The sequence below is a fragment of the Botryllus schlosseri genome, chromosome 13 (genome assembly GCF_051294905.1).
Source record: "Botryllus schlosseri isolate E-star chromosome 13, Bs_hap1, whole genome shotgun sequence".
Classification (NCBI taxonomy): Eukaryota; Metazoa; Chordata; class Ascidiacea; order Stolidobranchia; family Styelidae; genus Botryllus; species Botryllus schlosseri.
In genome coordinates this window covers 1,228,717-1,245,889 of record NC_137248.1, presented here as the reverse complement: position 1 = coordinate 1,245,889, position 17,173 = coordinate 1,228,717, and the positions used below count along the sequence as shown (strand labels likewise).

The following is a 17,173-nucleotide window of genomic DNA, read 5'->3' as shown; positions in this document are numbered from 1 at the left end:
AATACATAATCTGCAAAATAACGATCGGCGTATAAAATTGCGATGCATAGCCTCGGTATTATCATCAATCCGTTTCAAGGCACGATTGAAGAACATAATTACAAGATTCAGTCCACACGAACTGACTGTTGAATGTTAACGAAATCATAATTGCACTGTAACACAATCCACAAACATCCCATAAAAGCCATATGCTCGAATCCACCACGAAATCACAGCCTACAGAGTCATCACAGGTTTGATGAATAATGTACGAGCTGCCTTATGGTGCAGGAAACATTACCTCATTAACGCATTGTAAGTAAATAGCCAGAAATCGAGCTATATCATAGTACACAGACTACAGGCACATTGTGGCCAATGCAGGGTTGTAATGACTGAGTTTTGACTCGACTTGAGTCATTGTTTCAAATGCGTAAAATGGCTAGACTCGAGTCAATTTTTGTATTGACTCGACTGGCACTAGAGTCATTGTGCATGACTCGAACCAAGTCATATGACTCGAGACTAGGACAGCCAAGACAGATATTTCATTGTAACTTCCAAGAATGGCAAAGTCACCACAATATTGGTATTTCGTCTATCAGTACTGATACTCGGAAAATGGGGCCAGAAACTGTTCGGACTGACGAAAATTACGATATTATAAATGTGAGCCATAATATATCACTCGAGCAGAGTTGAAAAAAGTGGGTTGAACCGAATTGAGCTCAAAACTGAACAGTGAACATAATGACTTGGGCTCGAGTCACAACGCTATGACACGGACTCGACCCTCTACTCAATGACTTTGACTCGGTGGTGAAGTGAAAATGACTAGACTTGACTCGAGTCAAAACTATAAAAGTGAAATTGACTCGTGACTAGGAACCTTGTTACTTGGTTACAACCCTGGGCCGATGCTCTTACAAAATGGAATTTTAAATTTGGCAGATCAGTCAATCAATAATATTGGCGTCCTGCAATAATTCTTTTGTATAAGTATCACAAAGGCAGAGATATGTGTGTCCACAAATGATTCAAAAGATCAGTACATATGCAATAAAGAAATTGTCAATAAGGCACCAATCCCTATGTTCTGTTAAGTAGTGCTCGGCAAAATCGAGTATCTGAGTGATTCGAAACGGGAGATCGAGTATGTCTCATTACGACGCCAAAACAGTATGGATGATCTGTCAAGTTCAAAAAATGACCCTTGCACGGGACCACAGACAAAACAGCACCAGTTCTACATCGCATTAAAATAATTTGATATTTTTCGACCATACACATTTCAAGAGCTTCTTGGAGGCACAGCACTTCAATATACGATTGAATATTGAAATGAACCCAAAAATTTTCGGCTGACACTCGTCAGGGTTAATCGTCAGCAACTAGCAAAAAATTGGAAAGAACATTGTATATCAACAATCATATCACAATGCTGTGGGTTGATCACAGATACGTGATTTCCAGTACCATTCATAGCTTTGTACTGCATGTTTTAACAAATCCTTCTGCCCAGCCCTAGTCCAAAAGCTAAGACTAATTTTAACCATTCAAGCTACCAATCCACAATGAAACACAGACACAAACACTTTCTCGTTACTCAAGGGATCCTGCGCCACAAACAACCTCAAATGATTCTGACCCGGTTTCCAAATAAGATTTGTCATGAAATGGGTATCTTCATCATTGGCGCTTTTTCCTGGCATAATTGGATCCATCACGTAATGATTCAGAGTAACCGCCATCACGTGACAAGGCCCTCGCATTCTGCATTTCACAGAAAGACCAGAAGCAACCATGCCGTGTACCGCGAATAGTAAAAGCCCTTCGTTGGGAGGCATATTGTGAATAGCACAGTTAAATTGTACTTGTATCAAGGGATTTTCACGTATATTATAAAGTCTCGCGGGTAGAATTGGTGACCCGATTAGTTTCACACCTAACCCGTGAGATTCCCTGCGTATACATTCGTTGACGTTGCCTAGAATATTAGTTTCGTGATCCTTAATCAAGCTAGCCAGGAGTGAATGTGCGTTACGTTCTGCCAAGTCTAAAGCTGTAGCTTCAGACAGTGTTTTCATCAACGGATCAGCCCCAGCTTGTAGCAGATAACGTACAATCATAGTATGTCCGCGTTTGGCAGCTTTTGTGAGTGCTGTTTCGCCGCCGTGGGCCGTTAGATTGATATAAGCACCGTACGCTATCAGAATTCGACATACGATATCATGTCCTTTTTCAGCTGCATACATGAGCGCTGTGTATCCGTTTTTGGCGCGTGCGTTGACTTTAGCGCCATGATGCGCTAAAATCTTTACAATTTCATCATAACCCGCGGCTGAAGCGACCATCAACTGCGTCATCCAATTTGAGTCCGAGTGTTCCAAGTTGTACATCATTTTTTTCGATTTTAGAGCCTCGTGCACGATTTCAAAGTCGTTGGAGCGGATGTGCTTGCGAAAATCTGCGTTGGTTATGTCTTTTTCGAGTCTGCAAGGAGGCTCGCCCATTTCGTGGTGACGTTCGATGTCTTTCAGCGTGATTTTGTCGAGACTGAATGTGACTTGGATTTTCAGAAATTCGCGCATCTCAGGAACGCTGTCCGGTTTGTCATCCGTTAAATTTGTCGATTCTAAACCCTGCTTTACTCTGCTGTTATCTTTTGTGGTGGATTTTGATAATGAGCTACTTTGTTCCATTTCTTGTGTTAGCATTTCTAAGACAGAGGTCTTCTGATTCACAGATGTAACCTTTTTAGTTTTTGTGGTGGATGCGGGATTAGTCTGCAATTTTTCCAGAACTGGAGACTCCAGTTTTCTGGCCTTTACCTTTTTGATTTTCTCTTTTTTACGAATCATTCTCTCTGAAGTAGCAAGATCACTCTCTCGTAATAGGGCGGAAAACGAGTCGAAACTCTCAAAAGGACCTTTTTTCGCCCCAGGTTCAGTCGAACTGCGTTCTTTCTCATGTTCACGGTTGGATGATGTCGTTGGTTTCGGCGATACCAATTTTGTAGAATCTTTTTTACCTTCGAAACCCTGATTTTGAGACTTTTCCGCAGCTGAAAAGGCTGGCTTTTTTGCCGCAACGGTATCTTTCTCGGGAGTTGATTTTTCTGGAATTTTAACTTTTTCCAAAACTACATTCGGCTTTGAAATCATTTGCACTTTATCATCGTAATTTAGAGCAGATTTTTCAACAGATTTTTCCTTATTTTCATCGACTTTATGACCTTTAGGATCAGTTTCATCAGCTTCGAATTGCATATTTTCATTTCCGGATTCCTTTCTTTTATGAGTGCGTTTTCTTGCCGATTTTCCACTGTGAGAGTTTGGCGATAACTCTTTTTCTAAATACTGCAGAACCACATGCGAAGTATCAGTAATGCTTTCGTCTAAGGTTGAGGAGATCTCTTGATCGGAAGTGCTTTTGGACGGTTTGTCGTGATCTTGAGATTTTGAAACTGAATCTTCAGATCTTTCTCTGTGTTTCGTAATAGATTTTTTCTTTTCTTTCGAAGATTTTACAGATTTATCGACATTTTCGTCCGAAACTTTTTCATTTTTGTCTGATTTCTTTTTTCGGCCGCGTTTTTTACTTTTGCCTGTAATTTCGGCCGGTAAGTTCTGCAGAATCGGTTCATCGACTTCTTTTTCAGGCGGACGCCTCGCTTTGACTTTTGAGTATAAATCGTTAGCGAAAACATCAATTTTACCTTCGTTAAATTTTTCCCAAAAATCGTCTTTTAAAGTCGGTTCTTCACTCGAACTCGAGTCATCTGGAGATTTGTCACGAATTTTTTGACTTTTTGGTTTTTCTCCAACATCCTTTTGATTCTTGCCGGATTTTGGCTTGTTTGAATTTTTGGATTTTTTTTCACTCTTATTTTGATCTTTGCTCTTTGCTGGCTGCTCATCGGAATCCGAGTCATCAACGTCAGCCGAGAATACATCCCCAGGTAGCGAAAGTCCCGATGATTTTTCAGACTGCATGCGGATATAGTTGTTTAAAAGGTCTTCGCAACTCAACAGATTTTCTTTAGGCTCCCATGTATCGCCTTCTTTGCCATAGTTCTTCCACCGTACTAGATAGAACATTCTTCCACCCACAACTACATTGTCAATGATTTTTTCAACTTCGTAGACATCCTCATCCGATTCCACATCCATCGTATTGAGTTGGACTTGGTATTTAGGCTATAATCTGTTTACAAAGAAACTGATTTTACATATTTACTGACGCTCACATTCAATGAGAGTCAATTGAAAAGCTTAAAGTGTATAAATTGCGAATATGAATGCATATACACTGCAGTACCGGTATTCAAATTCTCTACCGCAAGCTTATTTACAATAAAACTGATGCTCAGGAATGAAGCCATTGCGTATTCATGCCGATTAAGTCATAAAGACTTCACATAAACGAGCAAATATTTGAAGACACAGGCCCAAAACTTCAGTATAGAATTGAATGATAGGCTGTATTCATATTGATGGCAAATTGGCTAATTTTTCGGCATAAATACTGTTAGTTCTATATTATAACGAGGTTGAAATTTCAAATTGGAATTGTTCTGTTGCTACAGGTCGGAATTAAGTCGGAGTGCTGATTTCCATGCAACTATATGTCAATAAAATTATAAATATAAACTTTTTCATCACCACAAAAAATGCGCAGTAGCTTCCTATATAACTTTTTACTTTCAATGAATGTCATTTATTTATAGATAGTTTTAACGATCCAGAACAAGATCACAATACAACGAAGAGAGACGGGCGTTGATTGAAACGGCGTGAAGTACTGAAGTATAGTCTTTCGATCCCACAATGGCGGCCTGGCCTTCCTGTATGGAATCGGTGTCCAGTGCTCACACTACGTTTTATTTTTAGATTATTTTTCATTTAATTACGCTAACTTGAACAATCATCGCTGCTCACCTGATATATCAGGCAAACCGTACCGAGATTTCAGTCGGGCTGGCCTATAATATGTAATAGGAGGCACATTCCTATCAAAGTTACAATACGGAATTCTTTGTTGGGGTGCTGCCTGCAAGAATACAATTGACCCACTGCAAAAACTTCAACATCGGATCATCTGTATCATTGCCCAAGCCCCACGGGGGCGTGGATGTGCAACTGATAAATCGCTTCTCAAAAGATTTGGTGTTCTAAATTTAGAAGATATGAGGAAGCTAGAAATTGCCAAGTTTATGTAACATCAGTTCCATTGCAGTCAATGTCCCTCAAATTTCAAGGACTACTTCACCTCGGAGACAAAAGCGCACAAGTACAGCACACGCGCGTCAACGAAGAACAACTACCATATGATCAATCAGGACTGAATACAAGAAAACGCATTGCTCTATCAAGTATGCCGGACCCCAATTGTGGAACAGCATCTCGCCGGCTATCCAACAGTCGTCGAGCATGTCCGCATTCAAGACGAAATACAAGCAATTTCTTCTAAATCAATACTAGCCAGTCTTCAGGATTACCGGACCACGACCTAACATCGACCTCGCCCTCCGCCACATGCCACCCCATTTTGTCGCTTGCGTCTTATATTCTCTGCATTACTTTTCATTCAGTGTGCATGCCTCTTATTTACTTCGCCTAGGCTAAGGATGGGTGTCTGATCTTGATGGCTACTTCAAGTTGTTTCGACACCTTCCTATCTTTTCATTGTATCGCAGTCTTGTGATGTTTTGAAACAATGAAAATATTAATAAACCTGATTGATTGACACTGAATGACTAAATGACAATGTAATTGAAGATAACATAAACAGGACAGGACCAAGGATTCAGTTAATTTGAATAATCAGAGGTCGATTATCATATCGAGGTCAGGTAATCTCGAGTGCTGACTAGTATATTTATTCAGAAACTGCTATTTCGATTCGAATCTCAACATGCTCGATGAACTTGAACTTCAGCACGCCTTATAATTAGGGCTGGGCAAAATCGAGTACCTGAGTGATTCGATTCTGAATCACGTAAAATGCTTCGAGTCGAGTCGAGTAATCGAGTATCGCTCATTATGACGTCATAGCAGAATATTATTTGTCAAAGTTCAAATATGTACCTTTTAAGCGACCACAAAGAATATAATGCCTGTTATCCATCATATTAAGGATACTTTGGTATTTTTTCGACCATACCGATTTCATTGCACTTGGTGACAATATTGTGGGATGATCATGACTTCGGAAATGTGCTATTTCCAGTAACGTTCGTAGCTTTGTACTTCATGTTTCGTATGCTACGATACGGCCAATCAAGGTTTCAAGGCTCCAACAGTGAAATTAGTATAAACTCGTTGATCGTTGATAAACTCCTCGTTGATAAATCAACTTTCAGTGGCGAGGAGCGTATAATTTCAGTACTCGAAAAAATCGTCTTTTACTACTCGACTCGAATCATTAAAATTGTTACTCGATTCAGATTCTAGTATACTCGAATCATTGTGCCCAGCCCTACTTATAATATTGCGATATTGTGGTGTTTTTTAATCAAGAAGGATAAATGACTGCCACTAAAGCCTTATAGTTTAGTTGCATGTCTTCAAAGAGCCTTCGCTTACATTTCGTTTCCTTCCTGTCCCATTCGCATTTTTCACGTTACATCACATGCCAAGTGAAAGTTTCTCAGTGCTACGCTCTGACTCATCCATAACCACAAACCAGAGCTGTAGAGTTGTAATTGCCAGACACAATTTAGCCGTAGTCTATTTATGTTCACGGCCAACGGTCTGAAAATATAGGGACTAACATCCAATCGTCATCCTCGGCTAGACGTGACCGCTAGCCGGCCCAGAAGTAGGAGCGGGATCAGCGGCATAAATTGACTTATTGATTGATTGATTGACTGATTGATAAATATTTATACCAATTTTTAGCGCCGATGGATTTGATCCGGATTTTAAAAATTGCGTCGAAAGTCGGATTTTAGTTCAGTTCAGTTTATTATTATTACTATTTAGCAGGATTTACTCGCCGAAATATGTACATTAGCCGGACCAGGATGCATTCGCCGGATTCCGAGATTCCGGAATCTGCTTATCTCCGGTTTGGGTTACGCTGGAGTTGAGACCAGACCTTGAGACGCGTACAATATCGTAATAAATAGCTACGACACGATCACATCTATACTGGATGAGAACCGGCCATAAGCGCCAGCTATCCGAGCGACCCGGGTTCGATTCCGCGTCGAAGGTTTATCTGGGCTCCTCTTCCCCGCGTCCCTGTTCTTACGGCGGTAAAAAGCCCAGAAAAAGAACCGGCGGGAATGGAAAGAGCAAGACAGAGCCACAGAATAGAGATTACATATAAAAAGTTCGCCCTCCAGTTTACCGGACTACGACCTGACATATCGATCTCGCCTTCCGACACATGTCACCATTTTTGTCACCTGCCCTTTTATATTATATTCTTTTACTTTTCATTCAGTGTGCAGGCCTCCTTTTTACGTCCCCTAGGCCAGGTGGGTGTCTGATTTCGAAGACGTTCATGGTATCGCAATCTTGTGGATATTGAAATGATGAAATTGATAGAACTGTGACATCGGGCACTAGGACGAAGCCGATGCCAGTTTAAGAGGCCGCAACGGTTGTTCGGCATCCTCCTATCTGTTCATTACATCGCATTGTGTCTTATCGCGTTGTATATTGTGTGCGTCGTGCTCATGAAAATATAATCTGACGATTATTGATATTATTGATACCCTAAACCTTATCCCAGGCATAGGCCCAGGTGGGTGTCTGATTTCAAGGACTACTCCAAGTCTTCTCGATGCCTTCCTATCTTTTTATTGTATCGCAATCCTGGGATGAAATTATTTATAATAAATCGATGAGTAAACTGAAGATTTGGCGACACTTGCGTGACGTACATTTCAGAAACCAAAGCGCGACATCTAGAGCACGAGCTGCCCTTTTTTCCTTAGGATCACGCAGGTTACGCTAACGTAAAAGCGGAGTGAGGTCATAGCTTGCGTACAGACTTTGGGTGATGTAATTAGTAGAAATATTATATTGTTTCACTATTATTCTGTTGAATTGATATGTTGTAACATTTCTTATAGCTATGCTCGTGGTGACCAAACCTTCGTCTGGAAGCGCTTTGCCATCTGGTGATCGTAATGGCGCACCAGAAAAGCGAGGTATACCGAAGGCTCTTTCTTTTCAAGTTAGTTGAAAGAAGACCCTTTTCAATACAGATATGATACTATCTACCTCTAGTTATTGCTTTAGGCAAAATATTCGTCAGTAATTGGAACGGACCGCAGTAGCCTTATATTGAAAACTTATTGTACGCTGAACGCTGGGTATGACATTTGAGCATTTATTGATTACAAGATATACTGTATAGCTTAGGGTAACCCTAAAAGGAGGGAACGCGGAAACTGCGGAAAACGCGGAACTCGCGGAAACGGCCCCTAAAACGCGGAAACTGCGGAAAAAGCGGGAAACCTCGATTCCTAAAGCGCTGAAACAAGAGGAAAACGCGGAACGCGGAACAGTCGGTCATTGACCTTTATAGATCACACAGTAGGCACTAAAACGAGGAAACAGCGGAAAAGGCGGAACGCGGGACAGTCGATCATTGACATTTGTAGATCTCATAGAGAACCCTAAAGTCTAAATCGACGAAACTGCGAGACACCAATTTTAGATTAGGGTTAGGGGAAGTGGGATATTAGGGTTAGGGGAGGTGGGATATTAGGGTTATGGGTTAGGGTTAGCTTAGGATTAGGGTTATGATTAGGGTTAGGTTAGGATTAGGGTTAGGGGAGGTGGAATATTATGGTTAGGGGAGGTGGGATATTAGGGTTAGGGGAGGTGGGATATTAGGGTTAGCTTAGGATTAGAGTTATGATTAGGGTTAGGGGAGGTGGGATATTAGGGTTGGAGAGAGGGGGATGTTAGGGTTGGGGAGAGGGGTGATATTAGGGTTGGAGAAGAGGGTTAGGGACATGATATCCAACCCTAACATCCCCCTCTGCCTCAACCCTAATATCACCCTCTCCCTCAACCCTAATATCCCACTAACCCTAATCCTAAGCTAACCCTAATATCCCACCTCCCCTAACCCTAATATCCCACCTCCCCTAACCCTAATATTCCACCTCCCCTAACCTTAATATCCCACCTCCCTCAACCCTAATATCCCACCTCCCCTAACCCTAATCCTAAGCTAACCCTAACCCTAATATCCCACCTCCCCTAATCCTAACGTAACCCTAATCATAACCCTAACCTAATCCTAAGCTAACCCTAACCCCTAACCCTAATATCCCACCTCACCTAACCCTAACCTAACCCTAATCTAAAATTGGTGTCCCGCAGTTTCGTCGTTTTAGACTTTAGAGTTCCTCTGTGAGATCTACAAATGTCAATGATCGACTGTCCCGCGTTCCGCCTTTTCCGCTGTTTCCTCGTTTTAGTGCCTACTTTGTGATCTATAGAGGTCAATGACCGACTTTTCCGCGTTCCGCGTTTTCCTCTTGTTTCAGCGCTTTAGGAATCGAGGTTTCCCGCATTTTCCGCAGTTTCCGCGTTTTAGGGGCCATTTCCGCGAGTTCCGCGTTTTCCGCAGTTTCCGCGTTCCCTCCTTTTAGGGTTACCCGTATAGCTTACAGCATCTATTCGCCTCGCTCACTAATATTGTTGTTAACGTCATATTTGCTTGTTCATCTGTTGTTTATACACAAAGATCGTTCATATACAGTGCCATTTTCAATTCTCTACTATATATAGTTGCTGACCCTCACCAGTGAACCTGACGAAGTGTCAGCCGAGAACATTGTTTCACCTAAAAATTCAATATGAGTATATCATTATAAATGATTCTTGCATGTTCAGAGCATCTCTTATACTTGGTTTCAATTTCCCTATCGATAATTTTTTAATTGTCCTTGAAATAATTTATATACAATAATCTACTAACTTACAGTTTTAATTTCCTCGTTATTCGTTTTTGAATTATCCTTGAATAATTTATAGCATGTAATTTACTCACTTTTTTATGTTCATAGCGCATATTCTTTTAATTCCAATTTCCATATCGATCATTTTCGAATTATCCTTGTAATAATTTATATCAAATAATTTACTAAATGTTCATAGCACCATTTAATTCTATTTCCATATTAACCATAATTCAAATTATCCTCTGAACAATTTATGCCTTATAACTCAGGTATCTTTATTTCTCGAAGATATTTTGGTGTACCGATAGGACTAATTTTATTTGACCGATAAAATGGGTGATGGAGAAAAACTCAACGTCGATAAAATCATCGCCGGCCTGTTGGAAGTCCGAGGTTCGCGTCCTGGAAAAAATGTTCAGTTGACAGAAAACGAAATCCGCGGGCTGTGCCTGAAATCGCGCGAAATTTTTTTGAGCCAACCCATTTTGCTGGAACTCGAAGCGCCGCTGAAGATTTGTGGAGATGTCCACGGGCAATACTACGATTTGCTCCGTTTGTTTGAGTATGGAGGATTTCCGCCGGAATCGAACTATCTCTTTTTGGGAGATTATGTGGACCGCGGAAAACAGTCTTTGGAAACGATCTGTCTTCTTCTTGCTTACAAAATCAAATACCCCGAAAATTTCTTCTTACTCAGAGGCAACCATGAATGCGCGAGCATTAATCGCATCTACGGCTTTTACGACGAATGCAAAAGAAGATATAACATAAAATTATGGAAGACGTTCACAGATTGCTTTAACTGTCTCCCGTTGGCTGCCATTATCGATGAAAAAATATTCTGCTGTCACGGTGGACTATCCCCTGACTTACAGTCGATGGAGCAGATTCGCAGGATCATGCGCCCCACAGACGTACCAGATCAAGGCCTCTTGTGTGACCTTTTATGGTCCGATCCTGACAAAGAAGTAGCCGGTTGGGGTGAGAATGATCGTGGAGTCTCGTTCACATTCGGGGCTGAAGTCGTAGCAAAATTCCTACACAAGCAAGACTTGGATTTGATATGTCGCGCCCATCAAGTTGTAGAAGACGGATACGAGTTTTTTGCGAAAAGACAGCTTGTTACCTTGTTCAGCGCTCCAAATTACTGTGGCGAATTCGATAATGCCGGTGCTATGATGAGCGTAGACGAAACTCTCATGTGTTCGTTTCAAATTTTGAAGCCAGCCGACAAGAAAAAGTTTCCTTACGGAGGAATTAACTCTGGAAGACCAGTTACGCCGCCTAGAGCTTCTGCAGGGAAAGGCAAAGGTGGAAAACCAGGAAAATGACTCGAAACTGCGTAATCTTTGTAAAAAAAAGACTCAGATTTGATACCGGCTACATATTCTCAAGCGTTGGCCCGATGTCTGCGTTAAAAGCCGCGTATTTAAAGGAATTCTCTGCTCATTAAAATTTTTTTAGATTAAAACGCCAGGCACTAAGTCGGGACTTGTGAGTTTTTGTTATCTCGGTAATTTGATTACAATCAATTTTGTGCTGCTGTGTTTGCAAGGGGGGCATGTAATCTGTGAAAAAAACTTCTTGTGAAGGATTGCTTATTGCAGCCTGCTTTATTATGCGTTTGAGCAGGTTTTTCTGCGGATTCGCATACTGTGATCGGACTGGAACACTATTTCAACGCGCGGAAGAAGTGTGATACACGTGCTGCTGTTGTTTAGTGCAGGTTATCAACTCTCCTGTGATGTGTGACATTCACAATTGGTATATTCAACAAGACAATTATCTGTACCGTGATTTGTAATCTGTGGAGTGTTTTAAAACGTTGTTGGAATGTGACATGCAGCAGGAATCATTTCCAGATGCTTTTCATTACCGAGCTTGCATTCACAATATTTTGAGTTGTGGTCAGTTTTTATTCATCTGTAGTAATGCCGCTGCCATGATATCTCAAAGCGACTGTTTGATAATTCAACTACTGATGAATTGGTTGGTGTCTGTTATATCGCTAGAATGGTGACTCCAAGACCACTTGTTTGCTCATCTGTCTTGTGTATGGAATTAGTGCACACCAGTCCTGCTTGCTAGTGATATGCCTGACTAAGATGGTGAAATGAATTGTGTGTCAGTTACAGTCTGAAATATGACACCACAGCTACCATTGAACTGTCGTTAGTATAGCTCTAGCAGTTGCTGTATTACTAATTCAAATGCTCAGGCTTTCTTTCCAGTTCAAACATTAGATCCGGTTGGTTTAATACGTATGATACTATGATGTATGCATTTGGATAATATATTTCAATGTGAATGTATTATCCAATTGTATACTGAATAGTCTTTGGATATTTTGGCAATATTTTGACTATGTATCGATCATTTTGGCATTTCTGTTCGTTGCATGCACATATTTCACTTGATACAGGTCATGACGAATTCACCAGTAGTTCCATTTCTCGACTCATGTTGGTTGGATCTGTTGCAAATCAGCACGGTCTTGGTAGGAACTTACTGGTGATGGATACCTGCCCTCTGGTGATTCATTTTCACCCCATGCTTCTTGATAGCGTGAACATAGCTCGAATTTATTGTTTCCTGAACACCACGTTGAATACTAACTATTTGATGGTTAATTGTTTGAGTTTTGATGCTATATCTGCAAGTCTTAATTTTCATGTCTTCTGTTTGGCTGATTCGTAGTGTCCTTTTCCTTACGGTATTGTTATATTTAGATAAATAACATAATAGAGTCATGTGTAGATTATAGTGACAATTGTCGCACTATGGAGGGATTAGTGACTTGACAAGCACCAAGCAACATCGAATTGGATAATGGCCGAAGAACTGTCGCGATACGAACCGGTGGTCAAGAAATTCGAATATCTTGACCACACGGCGGACGTACAGATCCATTCGTGGGGGGATGAATTGAGCGAAGCCTTTGAACAAAGCGCGATGGGGATGTTCAACTACATGACAGACATCGACGGAGTGGTACCAAGATCTCAAAGAGCAATATCAGTGGAAGCCGATGATCTACAATCTCTATTGTACAAATACTTGGATGAGCTGCTGTTTTTAATGTCATGCGACCCTTACTATATTCCAAGAGAGGTCAAGATCACTGAGTTTGATGAAGATAAATTTAGTATCAAAGCGGTGGCATACGGAGAAGATTTTGATCACAAGAAACACGGTGGGCAAGGTACAGAGATCAAAGCTATCACGTACAGTGCCATGGAAATATCGGTACGGAAAGAATTGGTTGATGTGTTTGTGATAGTTGATATATAAATAGTACCATTGTGAAAGTCTGAATCAGTGAGACCATGTTATCTTTTGTTTTTTTACTGGTGAGTGTGCCTAAACCTTTTGGAGCTTGAAGACAATTATACGTCGCTGGACATTGTGTAATTTGTGTTCATTGATGAAATTCCTCAGGAACAGTGACTGACCATGTACGTTCTGTTTCGTATGCTGTTTTTCATAATCTTCAATGTTGCTTTTTTGTCGGTGCAATAAGACGTATAGGCTGTTCAATAAGATGCATTGTCACTGATGTATGGTGTAAATTTTAATTTTGAGTGAGGAGATGTTAGTTTGTTCGGAAGTTTGCGACTTTATAGACAGCGTTGAATAACTGAAATTTTCAGCTCTTCCGGATTAGATTTAGAATCATAATCATGGCTACCGTTTTTTCTAGTTAGATTAGAATTTACTGAATTCACAAAAACTTTGATTTGATATGGATATGAGCTGAACTTGATTTTTGTTGTATATCATTTCTCAACTCGATAACAAGTCTTGCGAATTCATTAATCTTAATTTAATCAGAGGTCATTCACATAAGCATGAGATAATGTCTGTACACCAAGCTTGGTTCAATTGTATCGTTTTCGTGAGTAACAAATTATATTACAATTCAAAATGGAACATAGAAACATTTCACAAATTACAATAAAGTATTGATCCTAGGTTTGAACCATGATTAAATCCATAAAATCTGCCTAGTCACCCTGAAAGCTGTATGAAATAAGATATTAGGAATTTATTGTTATTTATCTTTGAATCAATTGAAACGTGATCTGCATGAAAATGGCGTGTATTCCATGGAACCAGCAATAGGTTTCCAAGTTTGCACCCACCAAATAACCCCAGCTCCAATATGTGCGATTGTGCGTACTACCAACCACACTAACGCACCTGTTGCCTCCAATCATAATTGGCGGTGCTGTCACAGTTGATATGTTGTTGAACTGCGGGTATGGTCAGCATTGTCCTGCATGGTTTTTACTGGTTATGATCAGAGGTGGTCGGTAACGAAGTACTCAAGTAGTTTTCCTCTACTTCTGGTACTTACTCAAGTAGATCTGATTTTGCTACTTCTACTTCATAATATTTTGTGATCTACTTACTTACTTTCGCTATTTTCAGTTTGTCAAGTAGAAGTAGTTCAATCTTCCAATCGGGAAGATAGCCTGAGGAATTGCGGGGCTGTTTTCACGGTGTATCAACATTTAATTTCCATAAAAGTTGAGTAAAGCCTAGAATTTTCGTCGCGCTTCGCGTGCAGTGGATACGGCGTCACCACTATGATTTCAGGAAAGTATCGATGAATATAATTTAGGTAGCGGGTTGGCGTGATTCCGTTCACACATGGATATCTAGAACTAGATATCCCTGAGTTCACACCACATTGTCGCCCTTCGCCCATATGAATAGCAGTATATATTGCTCATCATAACGTTTGAAACTGATGTTTCGCAATCTAGCATTTACTTGTCATATCGTAATCTAGCATGTCCATGGCGTGTCCTAACCCGGAAAAGTGGACTCTGACATATTTTTTTAGTTTTAGAGCTGTTTTAGCATACCACCTTTGAAACTTTGTGGACTAAAGGCATGAAAAACGTGTTCCACTTTTCGAACTAGTATTTGTGTTTCATTTTCAATGCTCAGTATCATATACTTTGAGTTATAATTACTATCAGTTCTTTTGTCTTGATAACATACATGTTGAAGTATAAAAGCAAGTATTGTAATGCATTTAATTTACGGAAATGAAGCTACACAATATGGCATTTTTACGGTCCACCATAATTTTTTATTAACGTTTACTAATCGCGCAAAGTGTTTACACCGTATCCTATACAACTTCTCCGTTTTGCTCTTCGACTAAACTACGGACCTTATAATATGGGGAATGGCGCCATACCATGCTATTTTCTGAAACGTGCTGTTCGAGAAAACAGGATAAGTATCGCATTTCCCTATCAATCCTATCATTTTCATCCCATGATGTGGACGAATGCTTACGCTATCAAAAATTGGCTACCTGCTGGTATGCATCAATATAAATCAAGCATCAACCTTCGGCATAGCTTTGCACCTTTATACAATCCATGTGAACAAATTAGGATGGTTTCACAACTACTTACTTACTCTAGTACTTTTTAAAGTCAGTCACTTCTACTTCAAGTAGTTTTAGGTTGCTTATGGAAGAAGTACTTCTACTTGTACTTAAGTAAATTTTTTCGTCGCTACTTTCACTCGAGTAGCTTTCTTGACTACTTTGACCACCTCTGGTTATGATTTATTAGAAAAAGTGAGAGGCAATAAATTGCAACACTGAATTACCATCATTCTTCACAATAATATTTACAGAAGTCGAGTATTTACTGTATTTGCTATTTTGAACTCGGCCACATGTAAACATTCCAGAAACCAATGCTCCAGCATGCACGGAAGTGTTGTGCTACTCAACAAATAAGCAGTTCTGGTCTGCGGATAGAGAATTCTAGTTGCTTAATTAGAATAAAATGCAGGTAATTTAATAGTTAAATGTTTCTACGCTGCAATTGTATTATAGTTTAGGGTTCTCTTGAAAATGCTAGAGAAGTGTATAGGACAAAACAAGCCAAGCTTGGTGCACATACATTCGCTATTCTCACACTTACGAGAACCAACTCGGGTTTGATACGAAGTGAACTTGATTTTTGTTGAAATTCGGAATTAAATTCTAATCTCATTCGGTAGAAGTGAAACATTTATCAGTTGACCAACCCAGTTCCTCTGTGTGAGCCCCAAGTCGCCTACGATTCTGGCTATATCAATATGTGCCAAATTAGATATTAAGGGCATGCATTACTGATAGAGATACACTACAAACCACGAATGTAGCGCTTGCGAGCTAATTCTCATTTCTCGTCAAAACGATTACAGGTACTTGGGAAAAATCAATATCACCAATACTACTGGTCTTAAGAATGAGGCGTGATCAGTGAACATAACAGTCTTCCATTCAGGATAAGGGGTGTGGTTTGATCCTAGCTCTGGGTTGCTTATGACAAGGTAAACACAGGTTTTCGAGCATGGAACGTGCATTTGATCAAGCTTAAACAAATACTTGACACTGTTACTCTGCAAATATGCACCCAGCTAACGGTGAATCGCGTAAATGAAAGAACATTTCTGAATCGTCTTACTGTATTTGATATGTCCAACACAGATGTTGTGCAGACAATCTCCGAAGGATTTGCTTGAAAAACTGCCTGGAGTCTTCAATCCTAATCTAATGGTTTTCAACCATTTTGTCTTCACAGACCCCCTGAAGTTTTCGTTCATTATTAGCTCAATTATCATGCAACCAACATGTGTCTTGTGCAAATATCAACTGTCCGCTTGTGATGAACAGCCACAAATGACTTCTTCAAACCCAAAATGTTTGACCTTAGTATCTCCAACTTTTCATTTTTACACAAACCGCAGCAAAACACCTCTAAACAGCAATACGTCTGTAGTAGGGTTACCATATTTTGGAAATCTAAAAAAAGACACTTTTTCATACTTGCAAAACTGCAGAATTCTCGAAAAGGTCAACTTTCCGCTCAGCTCCCAAAATACCCGACAGGGCATCACTTCGGTGCTGATTTACGGCATCTCAGTCGCATTTTGCTATATATATATGACCACAATTCTCAAAAAAGAGGACAAAATCTCAAAAGAGAGGACAAAAGGGCGTCCTCCGAGGACACTTGCAAAAAAGTCAAAAAAGAGGACTTATGGTAACCCTAGTTTGTAGCAGTAGGCTATTGGCAATTGAAATGAGTCTGCAAACTAGGATATTTTGTCTCAGACGACCGTTCTAGTGATGGAAGTCCTAAAGTTTTGGCGAGTATGAAGCGAATCGCCACATGATTTCTCTAATTAAAACAATAATAAATTTGGAGGTTTCGCGGACCCCCGGTTGAGAATCACTCC

General features: G+C 40.2%; 3 protein-coding genes across 3 annotated transcripts; 2 read left to right on the top strand and 1 right to left on the bottom strand.

Moving 5' to 3' along the window:
• Positions 1-9: 9 nt before the first annotated feature.
• Positions 10-5,794, bottom strand: LOC145453349 (M-phase phosphoprotein 8-like). The gene has a single exon (XM_080331314.1). The coding sequence runs from the start codon at positions 4,152-4,154 to the stop codon at positions 1,539-1,541; it is 2,616 nt and encodes an 871-aa protein (XP_080187440.1). The 5' UTR covers positions 4,155-5,794; the 3' UTR covers positions 10-1,538.
• A 4,378-nt stretch (positions 5,795-10,172) lies between these two features.
• On the top strand, positions 10,173-12,658 carry LOC145453359 (serine/threonine-protein phosphatase PP1-gamma catalytic subunit B). Its single transcript, XM_080331326.1, has one exon. It carries the CDS (start codon positions 10,249-10,251, stop codon positions 11,245-11,247), a length of 999 nt encoding a protein of 332 aa, XP_080187452.1. The 5' UTR covers positions 10,173-10,248; the 3' UTR covers positions 11,248-12,658.
• Positions 12,659-12,745: 87 nt separating this feature from the next.
• On the top strand, positions 12,746-13,472 carry LOC145453364 (tRNA-splicing ligase-activating factor archease-like). Its single transcript, XM_080331331.1, has one exon. The coding sequence runs from the start codon at positions 12,746-12,748 to the stop codon at positions 13,205-13,207; it is 462 nt and encodes a 153-aa protein (XP_080187457.1). The 3' UTR covers positions 13,208-13,472.
• Positions 13,473-17,173: the final 3,701 nt, after the last annotated feature.

What these genes read in the sequence shown, in the direction of transcription:
- LOC145453349 (XM_080331314.1), bottom strand. Translation starts at nt 4,154, where the DNA reads ATGGATGTGGAATCGGATGAGGATGTCTACGAAGTTGAAAAAATCATT.
- LOC145453359 (XM_080331326.1), top strand. Translation starts at nt 10,249, where the DNA reads ATGGGTGATGGAGAAAAACTCAACGTCGATAAAATCATCGCCGGCCTG.
- LOC145453364 (XM_080331331.1), top strand. Translation starts at nt 12,746, where the DNA reads ATGGCCGAAGAACTGTCGCGATACGAACCGGTGGTCAAGAAATTCGAA.